Raw genomic sequence first — 20,378 nt, 5'->3', positions numbered from 1 at the left:
TTGTCAGACCGCATGAGTGCAGGGGAAGCCACAGTCACAGATCTCTCACAACGCTTAAAACAGATAGAAGACACACAAGCAACTCAAACAAAATTAGTTTTGACCCAGCAACTTCATCTAGAAGAGATTGAAGACCGCAGCAGGAGGAACAACCTTCGCATAACGGGTCTACCTGAAGCCACGGGCACGGAAGATCTTCCAGCTACAGCCACAGCCATCTTCAGGGACATAGCGAGAGCTGACTTCCCCACTACGCTGTCCTTTGATCGGATCCACAGGGCACTGGGACCAAAATCAACAGACCCGAATCGCCCAAGAGACGTGATCTGTAGAATACACCAATATACGCATAAAGAGATCATCTTGCGAAAAGCGTGGGAGGTGAGGGATGTGGAGTTTGACGGAGCAACTCTCCAGATTATGCCTGATCTTTCAAGGGCCACCCTGCAATGCAGAGCAATGCTGAAACCAGTACTGGAGTTGGCCCAACATGCTGGCATCACATACCGCTGGGGCTATCCAATCTCAGTGACTTTCAAGAAGCGGTCACAATTCTTCACCCTACAGTCCCCTGTGGAACTTCTGGCACTATTTGATTTTCTGGAAACTGACCCAGTGACTGTTCCAGATTGGCTACAATTGATACCAAGATTCACTCAACGTGGTGGGGGTCCGGGTCTGCGAAGACCAGGTTCGCCGAGACCACAACGCAGTCAGCGTAGATCTCGGGTCACCTCTCCAGAAGAAGACAGAGAAGCTTAGAGATGATCGCTGTGGTGAGAGTATACATGCTTCCTCATTGATTTTGATTTTATTTTTTGTCTAGCGGTGCACTTCTGCCTATTCTACTTTTCATGGTTTATCAGTTGAGCCCCCCTGACATTTTATTGAGTATGTTGGTTGTCCTCCCATCCTATGAAGGGTAAAATGTGAACTACCACACCCACTCACCTGCCTAGTTACTTTGAGGCCGGGATTGGTCACTATGGAGATGGGGTTGTCTGGAAGGGACTACAGGTGGCAGTACATTTTAACACCTCACCTCCCCCTGGTAACTACAGACATATGGAACTTCCCACGGACTGTTAGTAATAAAAAACTGCGTGTGTCGCAAAGTTTCTGGGGACTCGTTTCTAAGTTACCTGCAGACGGTGCATAACTATCGCGACCCGCAACTTGGAGTTCGACCCGGGAAGTGGACCAGGTTTGAGTCAATATCTCACCGGCAGACTTTGTGATAAATTTTCTATGGCACTGGGACACCATCATACTGTATCGGTATATTAGTTTGGAGGAACTACCCCAGCAGAAACCAGGCTCACAGGGAATGCCTTGTGGGGTTGCCTGGGTGAGCCACCTTCCAGGACTCAGGCAAATCAACGTGGAAGGCGGTCGACAATTAAGCAACTGACTGCTAAGGAAAGGGCTAATTGGAAGGATCAGAATGTTACGGTTATATTTAAGAAGGCGTAGGCTGGTGGGAGGACAGAAACGTTATTCAGGTTGTTGCAGGATGGGCCAGTTTGCATATCTCTGTTATTTGAACATAGAAAATAGGCACTGGGAATGAAGTAGATTATGCAGGAGACGCCTAGGGGAAGTTACTTATAGTAGTAATAACAAAGCTGTGTTTTACGTTTCTTTTATGTTGTTTTGTATCGGTTTTATAAGATAATGTTCTATATATTTACAACACTCACATGCCTTTATTATGTCTAGGGGCGGGTGGGGGGGGGGCGGGCTGGGGTTAGCTCCCCTGGTCGTAGTCTAGCCTCATCCCCACTAGGCCGAAGCACCTTCCCGGTGATAACCGGAGTGTGTTTCACTGCAAGGAATTGCACATAATTGTCTACCGACAATTATTACTTGAAAGGACAGTCTATTGATTGTCTACCTTTGCTTATTTTGCTCTTTCTTCTCTCTTTTTGCTTCCTCTAGCCTACTCTCTCTAATCTATCTATTCTTACTATTTTCTTGACCTTTCCTTAACCCCCTCCCCCCATACCTCTGGTGCAGACCTTGGTACTGACGCGAGCGCGATGGACCAAATTACTATTTTCTCATTGAATGCCAAAGGGCTGAATGTGCCTGAAAAAGACGCATGCTCTTGAATGATCTTAAAAGATCCAAAGCTGATATTGCGTTTGTCCAAGAAACCCACTTCAAAAAGGGTGGGCTGATGTGCTTGAAAAAACGTTATTTCCCTTTCCCATATCACGCTACCAACCCCTCAGCCAAATCAAAAGGAGTGTCCATACTCCTTGCGGAAAAAGTACCCTGGACATGCCGGGACACTAAAATTGACACAGAAGGGAGATATGTGTTCCTTAAAGGACTGACAGGAGAGGTATTAGTGACGCTAGCGACGATCTATGCCCCAAATGACAGACAGGATTTTTTCATATCTAAAACATTGACTGAACTGTTGACCTTTGCGGAAGGACAACTGATTATAGGCGGCGATTTTAATGTTACCTTGAACCCATGGGTTGACTCGTCAACGGGAACCTCCTCATTGCGGGGAGTCGCACATAAACGTATCAGTAAGTCACTACATGAGGCCAGATTGATAGACGTGTGGAGACTCTTACATGCAGGGGAGAGGGACTACACGTTCTTCTCACCACCACACAAATCATATTCACGCATTTACATTTTTTCTTTTCCCTCACAATCAATTGGAAGCGGTGGAGAGAGTTGACATAGGGACCATCACTTGGTCGGACCACGCACTGGTTGTATTACGCTACTCCCTTTCACAGACAATGACGACAAAACCGAGATTTTGGAGACTGAACGAAAGTTTATTACAGAATCCTACCATACTGGCTGACGTCACAAAAGAGCTTAAACAATATTTTTTGACGAATAATGTTGAGAATTGCGACCCTGGGATACTCTGGGAAGCCCACAAGTCTGTGATTAGAGGGATTCTGATTAAACATGGCACTCATATTAAAAGGGAAAGGGAAAAACAGTTATTGATCCTTTTACAGAAAACCCACGATCTAGAAAAAATGCATAAGAGTAACCCGACCCCAACAGTAGAGACAGAACTCCTCACCATACGCAGACAGATGGTTGACATATTACAATATCAAGCAAAAGCAGCACTACAATCATGTAGGAAACTCACTTATGAATCAGGAAATAAATGCGGAAAGCTCCTGGCAAGAGCAGTTAGACAACAGAAATTAAGGGCATATATACCTCAAATCGTCTCCCCAACAGGGCAGAAAAAGGTGTTGCCCACACAAATTGCTGAGGAATTAAAAAATTTTTACCACTCTCTCTATAATCTCCCGAAGGCAGGTGTCACTGACACTGCAATAGGGGAATATCTTACCCTTTCTAACATGTCTAAAATTTCAGAAGAAGAGGCAGCGGCCCTAGAAGAACCCATTACAATGATAGAATTGCAGGGCGCGCTTAAGCACATGAAACCGGGGAAAGCTCCTGGACCGGACGGGCTGACCCTGCAGTACTATCAGACACTCCTACCAATACTAGGCCCGCATATGCTGAAACTCTTTAACAATCTTACAGAAGGAGGCCATTTACAGAGGGACACCTTAAGCGCCCACATTTCCCTAAGAGCCCTTGCACACTGGGGCGGTTTGCAGGCGCTATTGCGCTAATAATAGCGCCTGCAAACCGACCTGAAAGTGCCGCTGCTGTGTATCCAGTGTGAAAGCCTCGAGGGCTTTCACACTGGAGCGGTGCGCTGGCAGGACGGTAAAAAAAGTCCTGCCAGCAGCATCTTCGGAGCGGTGAAGGAGCGGAGTGTATATCACTCCTTTACCGCTCCTGCCCATTGAAATCAATGGGACGGCGCGGCTATACCGCCGGCAAAGCGCCTCTGCAGAGGCGCTTTGCGGTGGTATTTAACCCTTTCTCGGCCGCTAGCGGGGGGTAAAACTGCCCCGCTAGCGGCCGAATACCGACGGTAAAACGCCGCTAATAATAGCGGCGTTTTACCGCCGACGCCGCCCCCGCCCCAGTGTGCAAGGGCTCTTATACCTAAGGAAGGGAAGGATCCCTCAGCATGTGGCAGTTACAGGCCCATATCTCTCTTAAATATAGATCTCAAACTCCTCACCAAAATCTTAGCAAATAGACTATCCCAACATATGACAGACTTGGTGCATTTAGATCAGGTGGGTTTTGTCCCTACGCGTGAAGCCAGGGACAACACCATAAAGGTGCTCAACCTAATACATAGAGCAAACATAACTAAAGTGCCCTGTACCTTTCTCAGCACAGATGCTGAGAAAGCATTCGACCGGGTGAGTTGGGAATTTATGACCGCAGTACTTAAACACATAGGACTAGGTAGACATATGTTACAGTGGATTTCCAATGTTTACTCAACACCAACAGCCAAGGTCAAAGCCAATGGAATCCTGTCTGATTCCTTCAATATTTCTAATGGCACCAGACAGGGATGCCCATTGTCACCTCTTCTTTTTGCCCTAGTACTCGAGCCCTTTCTGAATACGATACGTAACAATCCAGATATCTCGGGAATTACTATAGATCGTCAGCAATACAAGATCTCGTCTTATGCTGATGATCTTCTATTCTCAATGACGAATCCGATCATATCTCTCCCGGTCTTAATTAGAGAATTTCAGAAATATGGGAACATTTCCAATTTAAAGATTAATTTTGACAAATCAACGGCAATGGGAATCAATATGTCGACAGAACAGCTATGTTGAAAACTAAGTTCAATTTTAAATGGTCAGACAGTCACTTTACCTACCTGGGCACGAACATACCTAGAGACCTGAAACGCACTTTTGAATTAAACTTTCCTCCAATACTTTGCAAAGTTAAAGAGCTCCTGGAAGAGTGGGGCAAGGGTCTGCACTCGTGGTTTGGGAGATGCAATTTAATTAAAATGTGCATTCTCCCAAAATTTCTATACCTGTTTCAGGCTTTGCCAATAAGGATACCAGCTAACTACTTCAAACAAATACACTCTTTGTTTAAAAAATTTGTGTGGTCACAGTCGAAACCTAGACTTAAAAGTTGCTATATGACTCTGCCGAAACATTGTGGGGGTCTTGCCCTCCCTGACACAAAACACTACTACCAAGCAGTACATTTAGGGAGGATCATTGACTGGAACAGACATGGGAAAGCCAAACTTTGGGTCCAAGTAGAGGGCCACCAGGCCAAAGTCCCCTTGAAAGGAGCTATATGGTGTTACGAACAACTACCCAGGGACATGACAATGCACCCGACCATAGGGGCCACGCTATATGTGGGTTCGGGTATACTTAAAACCACCTCGCTGACCTCTAGACAGTCCCCTTTATTTCCCATTTTAGGAAATCCAGAGTTCAAACCAGGTCTAGACCACGTAGCATATGAGACACTTTGGAACACAGGTAAAGACTGTGCAACACATTATGTAGAGGAGGACCAGTGGGTCTCAATTCAGTCTCTTACGAATGATAATGGGGATTTTCGATTATCATTTTGGAAAGCGATAAGGTTGCATCATTTCATCCATTCAATACCAGAACCTACAAGATTTAAACGTAACATGACGACTCTAGAGGAATATTGTAGAGGGGAAGGTACATTGTCTCAGGTGCTCTCCAAGACATACTCCCTACTCAACACACCAACGGAACAACCAGACTTACTATTTTTGAGAAAATGGGAAGGTGATCTTCAATGCAGTTTCACAGCAGTACACAAACAGAACATAATCCATCTCACACTGAAATCATCGATCTGTACAAAAATTCAGGAGACAAATTATAAACTCCTTACCAGATGGTACTACACACCTCAATTATTACACAAATTCTTCCCCAACACCTCTGATAGATGCTGGAGGTGCTGCTCAGATGTAGGAACACTTCTACATATTTTTTGGACTTGTCCTTTATTACAAACTTTTTGGATAGCAGTTGAGACAATAGTCAAAAAATTTACGAGTCAAATAATGCAGAGAGATCCAGCAATTTTCCTGCTACACGTCACCTCAAGCCCAATTAGAACATATAAGAAGTCTGTGGTTAGACATTTGCTCAACGCAGCCAAATCTTGTATTCCAGCTTTATGGAAACAGAATACACCCCCCACAGTCGGGATGTGGCTGCGTAGGGTTGAGGAAATTAAAAAGATGGAAGACCTGGTATTGACTGCCCAAAACAAACAAGACAAGCATTCGAAAAACTGGTTGGCTTGGAATATGTACATTTTCTCAGACTAAGGACAAACTTTATTAAACTCTTGAGAATCCCTTAGATGGGGCTCTTGTGCAGGATGGGATCCTGAGTCAGTCCATCGCGCCTGCGTCGAGCATGCACCTCCCCCCCCCTTCTTCTTCTTCTCGTAGTCTTTCTATTCTCTTTATGTGTTTTAGGTATTTATGGTTTCTTACCAAATAGTGGTCTAGTATTCAGAAAATAAACGATTTTCCATTTACACAAAGGAATTGAGAAGTATGCAGAGGTAAACAACTATTCGGAGCATGTTATCTATGGTATATAGCAATATTGCACAGTGGTGGATATGTTCACAGATTACAAAAATAGATCCAAGAATTAAATGCAGCTCTGAGATATCACAGGTTAATTTCTCTGCAGATAGAGTGGGAACATTTTAAGGGGAAAATATATGACTGTTATGCTTATCAGAATGATGTAAAAGACCACTGGTGTATTACTGTATCTTTACGATATTTTTTCTTTTCTGTCTATGTCTATTTCTTTTCCTGATTGAAAAAAATTCTTTAATAAACATTATATTTGAAAAAAAAAAAAAAAAAAAAAACAGCACACATGATAGTTAAAACACTCCTGATCGCAGCTGAAAATTTTGATCTATTTAAAATAACATTGCAAATGTAATGCTGGTGTGACCAACATTACTTTTTAAGAGTGCTGCTGGAACAGCTGATGAGAAATGAGCTCAGTGATTGACAGGAAAGGAGTGCTATGTACCGATTTTAGTGACACTTCTGAGAAAAAACATGCAGACTAAAGTGTAATCCAGCAGAAATCTGACAATGTTTCATGTCACGCTTGCTCAGCTCCTCATAGTTCTCAGCAGATCTTTCATCTCTAAATTGTTCTATTGCTAGCACAAACTACATTTTAAATAATTCCAATCAATGCTAAACATTCGTTTTCCCTGCAGCAGAATCAGTTGTCTGCAAACATTTTACATTTAACACTCTACTTATAAATTAAAATATTCATATTTCCCTAAATTGCACATTTCCATATTAATGGGCAGCTCTGAAACAGTCTAATTAATATTTCATTAATTAATGACTTCTGGCAACAATGCGTCCCTTTATGAGTAAATGTCTTTTAACTAAAGTTAAAGTATTGTAATGCAATCAGTCAAGCGTGAAATATATTTTTGTTACAGTATAAATTGTATAGATTTCTGTTATTTACCTAATTCAAAATCACATCAGGTTTTCATTTAATGTAAATTAGAACTCATCAACAGGCCTGTTGATATCTGCAATAGACACATGTCACCTCTATGGAAAAAACTAGGGAGACATATACTGTAATTTTTTCTATTAATATCTTTGATGGGACTGATTTACTAAAAGAGTGGAGACAATTCATTTGTGAATGTTTCTTTTGCAAAATGCATGTTCTCTTTACAATATAAATGTTAGTAAAGGGTGTGACCCTGTTTTCACTTTGAATACCTAGTTGCAGGGCAGATAAAATAAACAAGATTCTGTGTTAAAAGTATTAAAAGTTAACAAAAACTCTGCAAAATGAATATACTGTGCACTTTAAACATACAGTTTAGTAAGTTAATGATCTTGACTCCTTTTGTAAATCAGCTCCAGTATTTTATAACACTAAATTGCATATACCTATTAAGATTTTACAGCTATTGCTTTAATGCCTAGCCACTCCTTTCTTATTCCAACAGCAACACTCCATACTCGGTTCCTGCATGATGAGCACAAGCAGCAAAGAAGCTTTCCTCTACTTTTGCTCCTGCTTGGGTACAAATATTAAGTACCCCGAAACGCGTAGGGCCTGAGAAGAGCTTCTTTCATCACATTTGTTTTGTCCTAATTGCTTATGATGGCTATTATGTAGTTTTTACTATGTTAGTCCATACATTTACTGCTTGTTTTTATCTCAATGTACCTGTGATTTTGAATAAAATTTAAATCTTTTTTATATTGCTCCTTATCTTCTATACACTTTATTACTCCTTACTTTTGCAAGTGCCAGTAAAGTCCACCTAGGGGAACCCTTTTGCTTTTTGTCTGCTTGGGTGCAAGGGGGTATCATAATTGTAGAAACCTCTTCTGATTGGCATCTTTAAGCTCTGGCACAATGAAGAAGTGGTCATAGGCACAAAGAGGCAGATTTATCAAGTATCCTGTGCCAAGCATTGATGCCAATTATTATTGCTAATCTCATGCAGAACTGGCAGTGCCTGAATACCAACAGGCTGAGCCTTGCCAACCATAATCTTATGCAGAGCCAGTCCTGGATCATTCACAGAGCTGCAGCAATACAGCATACATTTTTAGTAGTGTGGTCATGCTTTATGCCATTTCTTCAGTATAAAACTGGATTAATAAAATGGTTCAGAGTTGTTTTATCTTGACCTACAAAAAATGCTAGTTACTGATTTTATAAGAAATTGTCATGTAAAATGTAACCTATAAATTAAACATAAATGTATTCATATGTTAGGTATTTCAATATCGGATAATTTAAGATTTGTTGTTGCCATTTATGTTGTTTTGTTAGCACATTGGAGCAGCCTTTTCTGCTATCTTCTGATGCCTATTTCAAAGGGTTGAACAGAACTCCATCTAATTTTGTTTCCATTTCACGGTATTTTGCTTATGTCTAAATGGGATCAGCGTAACTGTGACTTGTTATTTTAGCAAAATTTATTCATTATGCACTTTCGGGGAGTACTAAAATACGTTTAACTCAAATAAATCCGTTTTGAGACACATTAAAAATTTTCATTGGAAATAATGTTTCAGTGAATTGAAGAAGATGCTTGAAAAAACTAAGAAATGTATTCAACATTATAGAACAAGTCCAGTTGAATGTGACTAATGCTAGTTACACACGGGGAGGTTTTTTTTTTTCATTCAACCCAGCAGGCTGAAAACAAAATGAAAGGTCGCCGTACTAAGCGATGTTAGTGTGGTGATCTCCCGGCTGAGCCATTGTGTTCTGACAAGAGGACTGACCTCCCTACCAGAATATACTGATCAGCGCTCACAGCCATTGGCTGCAAGTGCTGATCGGATGCTAGTTTTCTAGCATACAGTGCATCCGGAAAGTATTCACAGCGCTTCACTTCTTCCACATTTTGTTATGTTACAGCGTTATTCCAAAATGGATTCAATTCATTATTTTCTTCAAAATTCTACAAACAATACCCCATCATGACAACGTAAAAGACGTTTGTTTAAAATCTTTGCAAATTTAAAAAATTTAAAAAAGGAAAAAAAAAAATCACATGTACATAAGTATTCACAGCCTTGGCTCAATACTACCTATTTTCGGTCAGTTTCTCCCATTCTTCTTTGCAGGACCTCTCAAGCTCTATCAGGTTGGATGGGGAGAGTTGGTGCACAGTCATTTTCAGATCTCTCCAGAGATGTTCAATCAGGTTCAAGCCTGGGCTCTGGCTGGGCCACTTAAGGACATTCACAGAGTTGTCCCGTAGCCACTCCTTTGTTATCTTGGCTTTGTGCTTAGGGTCATTGTCCTGTTGGAAGATGAACGTTCACCCCAGTCTGAGGTCCAAAGCACTCTGGAGCAGGTTTTAATCAAGGATATCTTTGTACATTGATGCATTAATCTTTCCATTGATCCTGACTAGTCTCCCAGTTCTTGCTGCTGAAACACATCCTCACAGCATAATGCTGCCACCACCATGCTTCACTGTAGGGATGGTATTGGCCAACAGTGCCTGGTTTTCTCCAGACATGACGCTTGCCATTCTGGCCAAATAGTTCAATCCTTGCTTCATCAGACCAGAGAATTTTGGTCTGAGAGTCCTTCAGGTGCCTTTTGGAAAACTGCAGGTGGGCTGTCGTATGCCTTTTACTGAGGAGTGGCTTCCAGTAACATACCAAAATGTGGAAAAAGTGAATCGCTGCGAATAGTTTTTGGATACACTGTATACAATAAAAGATGGTCTTTCTTCTTCTTTCTTCTTCCACAGACTGCTATACACATGGGCCAAATGTCAACCAGTTTCTGTTGAATTGGCTCATACCGGACGATATTTAGTCCGTGTGTACCAGTTTTCACTTCTGCAAACTTGTGATTAGATACTGGTGCCCTGCTAATCTCTACATTACAAGGAATGTGGCTTGAGTTTTTTACATTTATCTTAAGGCTACATTTACATCTGAGTGAAGTGACATCGCATTTTGCGGTCATGTTTTAGGCTGTTTTTGGCAGAACAGCCTGTCACATCTTGTCCTGCCACAGGAAAAATATGCCAAAGAAACTCAAGTAGCAATTCTGGCACTGAGCCAAGCAGGTTTGGCAATGCATGTTTTTTGCACATTTTCGCACTTTGAAAATGTGCAACAAAATGTGTGACTGCCACCTGCGTTTAGGGTGCCATTAGGAAATAATAGCACCACCAGTGAATTGTGTGTTTTAGCTTGTTTTTCACACATTTGTAAAAACCCAGGCAGAAACATGCATTTCTGCCTGCATTTACAGTACACTCAGATGTGAACGGGCACTAAAAGGTTTTCTTTTTTACATAAAAAGGCAAAGCCTATCACTGGCTGGTCAAATTTGCAACATAACTATTCCACACATTACTTCTTGGATATCCTAGATTCATTTGAAGCCAAATATTAGAAATTTCACACATAATTACTAGAACCAGCTTGCAGGCATAATAGAAACAGTAGCAATAACAGAGATATGTTCATGCAAGAAATAAGGATGCTACATCTAACAGTGAATCTTTCAAGATCTCGTTTATACCACTAACTAATAAATTAGTTGCGACATCTCTAATAAAATATAATTTGTATGTGTAGGTAAATATTCCTGGAAATATAAGCAATCACATAGGAATTATCCAACTCCATTAGCTTGTGAATAAATTATATTAGTAAAACGACGCATTAAAAGCTATAGCTGAACAGACCCTTTGTAAGATGACCTAAACTGTGGAAATTGTGCACAAAAATTACTGACTTACTACAGATTTTTTCCATTCTCTGTGGTTGATTTACTAAAACTGGAGAGTGCAAAATCTGGTGCAGCTGTGCATCAGCTTCTAACTTCAGCTTGTTCTATAAGCTTTGACAAAAAAAAAAAAAAAAGATAAATGGTTTCTATGCAGAGCTGTACCAGTGTCTCTGTGTGGAGGTGGGCATTTTGGTAAGGAAGGGTTTTGCTTCCTCAAGTCAAAGATGGCCTTTTTGTTGATTTGTGGTGTGATGGCTGATGGAGGAATAATAAGGCAGCAGCAAGAGAAGTAGGGAGATCCTTGTCTGTAGGTCCTCATGTACAGCTTTCTCTCCAGGACAGTGAATAGCACAGAGATGATAAGACCAAATTCCATTCCAAATCTTATGAAACTAGCTGTCAGAGGCAGCAGTGCCTTTATATGATATTATACTGCAGTTATACAGATATCCATTTCAAGGCATGGGAATGAAAAATTCAATACAAACATACATTTTACAGGGTACTACTTATACACAATAACATCTTTAGATTATGCCTATAACAAAGCACTTATGGAGTTCAGGTCCACTTTAAGCAATAAACTTTAGATTATGCCTATAACAAAGCACTTATGGAGTTCAGGTCCACTTTAAGTAATACAGCTGTCTAGTTTATTATATAGTTGTCTTTTCAAATAAATATATGTTAATTTATGGTATGATTTATTGTATTCCTTTACACATTTTGAACATTCATGCGCTGTGTGATTCTATGCCTCTTGAGAGGGTTTTCCTGCATTTACCACAAACTCCTAAATGATCACAATGTGCTGAATTTAATAAATCATGCATTTCCTTCACAACAAGGGGGGGAAACTATACAGCTTGCATTTCACATGAAAAAGTTGTTCAACATAAATATAGCCTCTAAAAAATTTGTCATTTAAATAATAATAATATTAATAGGGGGTTTCAACTTTGCTGATCCACTTTAAATGTGATTTGTGGGCTACATTCACAAACCGGTATTGTTCCACTTAAAAAATGCAGCTAAATATACCGCTTATCGTTTTACAAAATATTTTTTGGCATTTACAAAAGAACGCTACGAAAATACTGGATGAGTTATTTTATGAAGTCTTGCGGTATTTTAGCAGCGAAAACATGCAGTCATTTAATGCCTGGCACTGGCCAGTGTATTTATTAACATTAATAAATAATCGTTGTTAAGGAGCAGGTGGCTGTCTGCATCCTTAACCACTAAACAACATGGTTGTTAAGCAGCATCCTTAACAACCGATGAGTCATCAGCTGTCAGCAGGGTTCCTCGCTGACAGCTGAATTGCCGGCAAAAAAAAAAGGGGAAAAAAACCCACCCCCCCCCAATGCATACCAGGCCCTTCCTGACCTGCCGGGCTGCATGCTCAGTTAAGGGTCTGGTATGGATTTTGGGAACACCACAACATTTATTTTTTTTTTTAATTTGGCATGGGGTTCCCCTTAAAATCCATACCAGACCAGAAGGGCCTGGTATGCATTGGGGGGGTCCCCACGCTGTTTTTTTTCCCAGGTTTTTTTTATTGTTGCTGACAGCTAATGATCAGTTGTTCAGTTGTTAAGGACGTGGTGGCCACCTGCTCCTTAACAACCATGATATTTACTCCTTAACAACCGGTACAAATTCCACAAATACTGCATGCCTGGACCACTAATTAAATGCATGCATTTAATTATTTATTTTCTTCTGTGTACGGATTTTAATGCCTGTTCATGAAGTATTTACTGAGCGTTTTCAGGTATACCGCACAAACGGTCTAGTGAAATGACAGTTTCAGCTTTGCATGCGATATTTAGAAAACATGTGTCCTGACACCTAAATATCTCATGCAAGTTCATTCTGTGAATGGAGCCCAGTATTGCATGTTGATTATTTTAGATATATAAAATCACAATATTATTTATAACAACATTATTTATAGGCCCTTAATTTTACAATAGCGGGTATACCTACCAGCCTCCACTCTCTTCCCCTCCTTTAGCTGGTTGGCCACGTGTTTTGGAAGCATGGCATAGAGAAGAGCTTCAGTCTTCTTCTTTTCTTCCTCTAGGTGTTTGGACAATATCCTCAGTTCTTCCTTTTTCCTCTCAAGCTGGTTCGATAACTCCATCTCAGCCAGCCTTTGCTGATTTAGCAAAATGAGGTCCCGTGTGACATCATGTGGTGCTATGTCTGAGATGTGCATCTGTCTCTCTTCCAGTTCATGCAAGTTACGTAATAGAGGTGAGCACAAATACAACATACATTCCAGAGACTCCATCCATATCATCTGACCTGAAGATAAAAGTAAACTGTTATTTTCAGCAAATATTAGGAGATAAAAACAGTTTAGAGGGGTTATAAAATCTCAAATTTAACATCACGCTATTTGCATAAATAATTTCCATACATAAAAAATATAAATGTTATACACTGTGTACTTAAAAGTGCGGTATACCCGTATACACTTAGTAAAACAAAAAACCTTTACTATTAACAGAAGTATAGCCAAAGCTTTTTTTGGCTATACTACTCCTGGGGATCACATGAGTGCAGTTTGTTCTATCTCTATTGAGATATATAAGCCTGAAGGTTTGGGGTGGTCATGTTTCCTTTAATCCTTGGCCAAGCTTTTTATTATTGTTTTGTGTTCTTTTTTGTTTTTGTTTTTTGTAATACAATAACATTTCTTTTGTATATTTATATTGGATATGGACTATGGCATGTGTCTTTTTCAAGTATAGTCTTATTTATATCTTTTTTGTTTGAGTGAACTAGATTCTTAACCAGGGTTTTATTCGGAGGAGAGTCTGGCAATCATCTGCCCATCCTCTATTTGCTGATCTTGTTTAATTCACAGAAGCTATAGTATGACTTCTATGAATGGAGCAGCTGAGCGGAATGGGCAGGCAAAGTCTGGCACTCTTGATGAAAGCCTGTGGCAGCCCCTTAGTTGTGTTAACCCCCACGACACCAAAATATTTTGTCAGCAGGGGGGCATGGATGGAGGATTTATACTAACAGAGGAGCACAAGGGATGCCTCCTACTGACTGTACGTTATGTCCCTTGTGTAGATTTTTTAAATTTTTTTATCTACACATCTGCCTTTTCCCTGTCATTTGAGACCAGCTTTATCAACTGTCTTTTAGAACATTTTTTCTATTGACATATTTGAAAACAAATTTAGGGATTTTTTGTACTTGCTGTAGCAATGTGTATCACATTCTATTTTAGCTGCCCTGATTGCTCCCTTGCATTTGTTGAATTCCTTGTAAATATAAAATGCCAAGGGTGTCCCTTTTAAAAGTCTGTTTTTTTTCTCTTTTTTTTTTTTTTTACTAAAATTTACCACACAGGCTTCAATTTTGTTCTTTTATGCTTGTTACCTAATAGAAAACAATGATTAATGCACAAGTTTATTTCATATTTAAAACACTCCCACTTGCCTTGTGTGCTCTTTGTTGCAATTATTTGGTTCTAAGGAGTGTCTTTACAGTAATGATCACAGATTACTGAAGTTAGCGTTCTTGAAATTTAGAGTTCTTGTTCTATCAACATGCTTCTCTTTCTTGTCAATTATGGCAACTGTGATTACAAGATGGTATTAAGTCTTTTTGACACAGACACCCCAAGACTCAATGTACCATGTGCAAGGACCAAAACTAAAAGTTTGTAATTGTTTTCTAGCTCCAAAATTGTTTTTCACATTTTACCCTATCAAGTAAATACAACTGGTGATGATCTGGAGGCCCCCCAAAAATTAGGATCCTATTTGAGGTCCTGATGAAAAGGTTCCCACATCAGAAAAAAAATAAATGCAAAGAACAATCAAAATCATCTGAGCTTACTACAGTAAACCTAAATCTGGTTTCCTGTGATTCGTTCACACCACAGGGAGGGGTGACAGTACTTTCTCTGTTACAGTTTAGTAATACAGTGGTGTCACCTTTCCACCTGTAGCCTGAGGAATAAACAATAAAACATCAGCAAGGTATGGATAAACCATGCATGTATGCTTATATTTAAACCTGTCAATGTTATCTTTACATCATAGATGAATGCAGAGAAAAGTGTGGAATTTAAGATCCAACATTTTCATACATCTACCCCATTAAGAATAATTCAGATATTGTAGCAGTGGTAGAATTCAACCTTTTGTAAGTTCACCTTCTAGACTGCATCTCGGTCATTTTTGGGGAGGCGTGTATATGTGTGCTGGCATCTATTTATTATTAGCTATATATTGTGCTTATAAGAAAACAAATACCTCTCAATTCCAGCATTGGACGCTGTCTCCACGACTCTGGCATCATCTCTCTCTTTGTTCTGAACACAAATTGACTGTTAATGAACTTTCTAACATTAACAATGGTCAGCGTGACCTCGGGGTGTACTGTGCTGAAATAGTCATTCACCCGAATGTCCATAGTCTGTAGACCTGGAACAATCCTCTGTATGCTCACCCCAGCCTGCTTCACTCTCAGCTAAAAAAGGAAATAATTCAGTGTTAATAAAGTGACTAGGATGCATGAAATATCTATCAACCTTAAGTTAGGACCTGTAGCTTACTAGGACAGGCTAAAATGGATTCTGTCCTGAATATAAACACCTCTGTCAGGTGGGGTGACCATATACCACTTCCAAAACACCTAAAGTACCATATTTATCGGCATATAACACGCACTCTTTTCCCCTGAAAATAGGGGGGTAATCGTGGGTGCATGTTATACGCCGACAGCATACCTCGGAGGTGAAAGTGGGGGACGAGTGCCGCTGGAAATCACAGACTCGTCGTCTCCTCTCCACTCGGCTCTAAGTCGGCTCTCACTTGGCTCGCATGTCACACACACAGTCCCGCCTCCGCCACTGACATTGGACCAGTGTTCTGTCTATCACAGGAGCTGGTCCAATGCTGATGGCGGAGGCGGGACTGTGTATGTGACTGCCGACTGAGAGCCGAGTAAACGGATGACGGCTCGGTGATTTCCTGCGAGGAGAGATGATGAGCTGCATTGATGGGGAAGATGGGCGCAGATCAGGCTGCAGATGGGCGCAAATCAGGCTGCAGATGGGCGCAGATCAGGCTGCAGATGGGCGCAGATCAGGCTGCAGATGGGCGCAGATCAGGCTGCAGATGGGCGCAGATCAGGCTGCAGATGGGCGCAGATCAGGCTGCAGATGGGCACAGATCAGGCTGCAGATGGGCACAGATCAGGCTGCATTGAGGCTGCACAGATGGGCACTAATCAGGCTGCATTGATGCTTACTGAACATTATTTTGCTTCAAAGTGGTTTATTTTTAAAAAAATGTTTTTTTCCTGAAACATCCCTCTTAAATTGGGGTGCATGTTATACGCCGGCGCGTGTTATAAGCCGATAAATACGGTATATCTAAAGGAAAAACATTTTTAGCTTTGGACAGAGTAGAGATCGATTAGAATATCTATGAATTTTTTATTGCTGTCAGTGCCACCGTTAGGGAGATTTTCTCTCTGGATGTGTCCTGCTTATCATCATTAAAAGTGAAAAAAAAAAATCCCACATTTTGGGCTGTCGCCAGAAAAGCAATAGATGGGACATCTTCCAATGGGGACACTAGTTCTGGTGACCTGGGGGCCCAAGGAATTCCCTTAATTTCCAGGGATTTCTTCTCACTTCCTGTTTGGCTATGGGACAGGAAGTGAAAGTAAATCTCAACAATGGGACACAGATGACAAAAAAAAAAAAAACCTTACAGGAGTTATAACCCTCCCTTACTTCTATAGTCCAATTATAAATCCCCCTGATAAAACCATGTGATTCTGTGATGTAATGCGTAGGGGAGAGCTAAATGACATCATGACGACGTGTATGAGACAGTGTGGTAATTGTACACTTGGGAAAGCTGATCGTTATTGCTGTTACATACACGACATATGCTGTATAAGTCCGGTGACCTTAAGCACCTCCTAAAAGTGAGTGCAAGTCTGGAATTTTTTAGAAGTAATAAATTGTTTTTAAAGGATAAAGAACTATGTTTGGTGGTTTTGCTTTCTATATGTGTAGCTGAGTGGGGGTATTGAGAGGAATAAAACTTATACATGGAGGTACTAAGAAGCATCAGTGAAATTAATTGATCCGGGAATGTTTTACTAAGAGTGTTTAGTGATCATACTTAATTGTACAGTCATATATCCCAGGTGAGAGCACATTGGTGGAGGGTATCCATGTCACTAGAAGTATCATTGGCACAAAGCGGTGGATTGATATAAGAAATAATTGAAGAGGAATATAATAACAACACTGTGGACTGTGATTTTAATGCACTATAATTTGATTGCACAACTAAGTGATTTTAGGACTCATTTTATGTATATTATTGTTTTACACATTGTATTATATAAGGCATCATAATTGTGAAGCGTGGCACAAGTTGTTTATAATTTATTATATCACAGATATATGACAGTGTGTTTTTATTTATTTTTTAACCTCTATAGTCCAATAATTGGTTTTATTTTTAGTTTCATAATTGTGAAGCGTGGCACAAGTTGTTTATAATTTATTATATCACAGATATATGACAGTGTGTTTTTATTTATTTTTTAACCTCTATAGTCCAATAATTGGTTTTATTTTTAGTTTCATAATTGTGAAGCGTGGCACAAGTTGTTTATAATTTATTATATCACAGATATATGACAGTGTGTTTTTATTTATTTTTTAACCTCTATAGTCCAATAATTGGTTTTATTTTTAGTTTTTAGTTTTGAATAGTCTGTGAGGTTTTAATTGCTGTTTGCATCTTTACAAGAGACATTCACTCTCTCTATTTTTCCTGATGATCCTGGGACAGAAAGTAATGGAGTAATGCAGGGTTATAAAGTTGTTACTTAAAAAGCAGGTAGAGAGAAAATCTTCCAATGGGGACTGTTCATTTGATTTTCTCTCACTTTGTAGATATTTTCTGACTTCCAGTTGTGTCTCCAGGAAAAGAAGTAAAGGCAAATTCAAACAAACTGAGCAAAAAAAAACAAAAACCTAACGGGGTTTGTAACCATTCTTTACTCTAGCTTAAATTAAGAAAAAATATTTTTTCATAAAAAATACATGCTATCGTGTCCCAATTTTATCATTTATACATAAACATAATGAACATAGTCTTTAAAATTATAGCAGGGCCTTTCGATGCCTTTGGCTTGAATCCCAGCATACAAAGATGATAAATGCATTTTAGTTCTCTGGTAACCATTATTATATAAGGAAGGAATCTCAGTAGCACAGAAAAAAAATATTCACTGAACATTTTGTGTAACGAAGGACACAGAATCAAGAAACATAAGAAACGTACCTATATACTACATAGCACTGAAACTGAGATTCTAACTAAAACAATCATCTAAAATGTATTTAACTGCACATAAAATGACAAAATATACAATTTTGTAAGATAAAGTGTCACTTACCTCTTCATCAAAAACTATATGAAAGGGGAGTACATTACAAAATGTTTTAATATCAACCCAGAGACTCTTTGGATACACTGGAATAAATCCTCTCAGCATTTTACCTATATAAAAAATAGATTAATTTTGTTAAAGCCGAACTTCACTCTCTCAATCAACATTCACTATCAAAAAATTATTTTAATCTTTTTTTATTTTTTTACATTTCATTTGTTACTTCCTGGATTCCATGCCTAGGCAGAATATATCATTCATGCCAGGAGTCTTCAGGAGGAAAAGGAGGGTTTCTTCAGCTAAGCACACCCTGCATGCCTAAGCTAAGGGCAGATGGATTTCTGGAAGTAAATGCTACATTAATCACTTGCCCTTGCTAAAGATGGCCACAGCCAGAAGTGTTAGGATTGTTTTTTTTAAATAATTTCTCAGCAAAATAAAGCATGGAGACATGGATGGGTGAGTTTTCTTTGAATATAAATATATATAAATTAATTAAATAACGTCTTTTGTTTTTGGTGCTGAGATGCAGTGTCATTATTATTTGTGAAAAAGTTTGCATCAAAAACTTCCCTAGCTAATAGAATATTAGAATACTGTAAGGTCAGGTTCACATATGTGCAAATTGCATGCGGCTTTCTCCGGATCCAATTCACATGACATTCGAGTGTGACCGGTGGCTCTCAATGGAGCCAGTTCACGCAGGTCCTGTGCGTGTTTGGGTCTGGTTCAGGTGTGAATTCAGGCAAAAATTCGGACCTAATTCAAACCGGTGAACCCCATGCTGGGAACCGCAGCCGCAAATATGTGAACCCGGCCTAATACAGAATCTACTTCCAGAGAGAACACAGGTAGAGTGTGGTTCCAAGTCAGCCAATTGTCAAGCTATACACAGATACAATAACAAAACAAAATAGATACTGTATCTACAGATACACAGTAAGGGCTGTCTCTTTTGAGTGATAATTATATGGTATAATGAACCACAGAAGGGAATTACATCACCTTCAATATGTTGCCAACATCCCAAATTAATACAGAAAAATAAGGACCCTGAAACAGGGGAACCTTTGTTCCCCCCGGTACAGCGGAACTTTGTAGGCGAACAGAACAATTACATTATGATAAAAATATTTATTTATTGGAAATTGCTTAGAAAAGCATAAAAGCAAGACCAACTAAACATAAATCTGTGCAAAAGTGCTTATGCATGATGCAACAAGATTTTTTCATACTGATTACTTTACACTTTCACTTATAAATACATGTTTCTCTATAAGCCTGACATGTTTCAGGACGATGTCCCTTCTTCAGAGACGTATTGAGGGGAGAGAATATGTATATAGAAGTATTCTGAAAAGGCAAGTGAGAACAATTTACATATTGTCATGTACAATATTTCAATATGTAAATTGTTCTCGCTTGTCTTTTCAGAATACTTCTATATACATATTCTCTCCCCTCAATACGTCTCTGAAGAAGGGACATCGTCCTGAAACATGTCAGGCTTATAGAGAAACATGTATTTATAAGTGAAAGTGTAAAGTAATCAGTATGAAAAAATCTTGTTGCATCATGCATAAGCACTTTTGTACAGATTTATGTTTAATTTGTCTTGCTTTTATGCTTTTCTAAGCAATTCCCAATAAATAAATATTTTTATCATAACGTAATTGTTCTGTTCGCCTACAAAGTCCCGCTGTACTGGGGGGTACAAAG

At 39.5% G+C, this 20,378-nt stretch overlaps 1 protein-coding gene across 2 annotated transcripts in view; it reads right to left on the bottom strand.

Moving 5' to 3' along the window:
- The window catches only part of LOC141139646 (guanylate cyclase soluble subunit beta-2-like), a 160,317-nt gene that overhangs the window by 50,886 nt on the left and 89,053 nt on the right, over positions 1 to 20,378 (bottom strand). For both annotated transcript variants that reach the window (XM_073625964.1, XM_073625963.1), the window contains exons 8-10: positions 18,666 to 18,769; positions 15,488 to 15,704; positions 13,194 to 13,514 (exon numbers count right to left, since the gene is read on the bottom strand). In XM_073625964.1, the coding sequence (XP_073482065.1) occupies positions 13,194 to 13,514; positions 15,488 to 15,704; positions 18,666 to 18,769 (642 nt within the window). The remainder of the gene's footprint in view (positions 1 to 13,193; positions 13,515 to 15,487; positions 15,705 to 18,665; positions 18,770 to 20,378) is intronic.

This window comes from Aquarana catesbeiana, linkage group LG04 (assembly GCF_042186555.1).
Source record: "Aquarana catesbeiana isolate 2022-GZ linkage group LG04, ASM4218655v1, whole genome shotgun sequence".
In the NCBI taxonomy this organism is placed as follows: domain Eukaryota; kingdom Metazoa; phylum Chordata; class Amphibia; order Anura; family Ranidae; genus Aquarana; species Aquarana catesbeiana.
The sequence above is the reverse complement of the archived record's forward strand: the minus strand, read 5'-3'. Positions and strand labels throughout refer to the sequence as shown.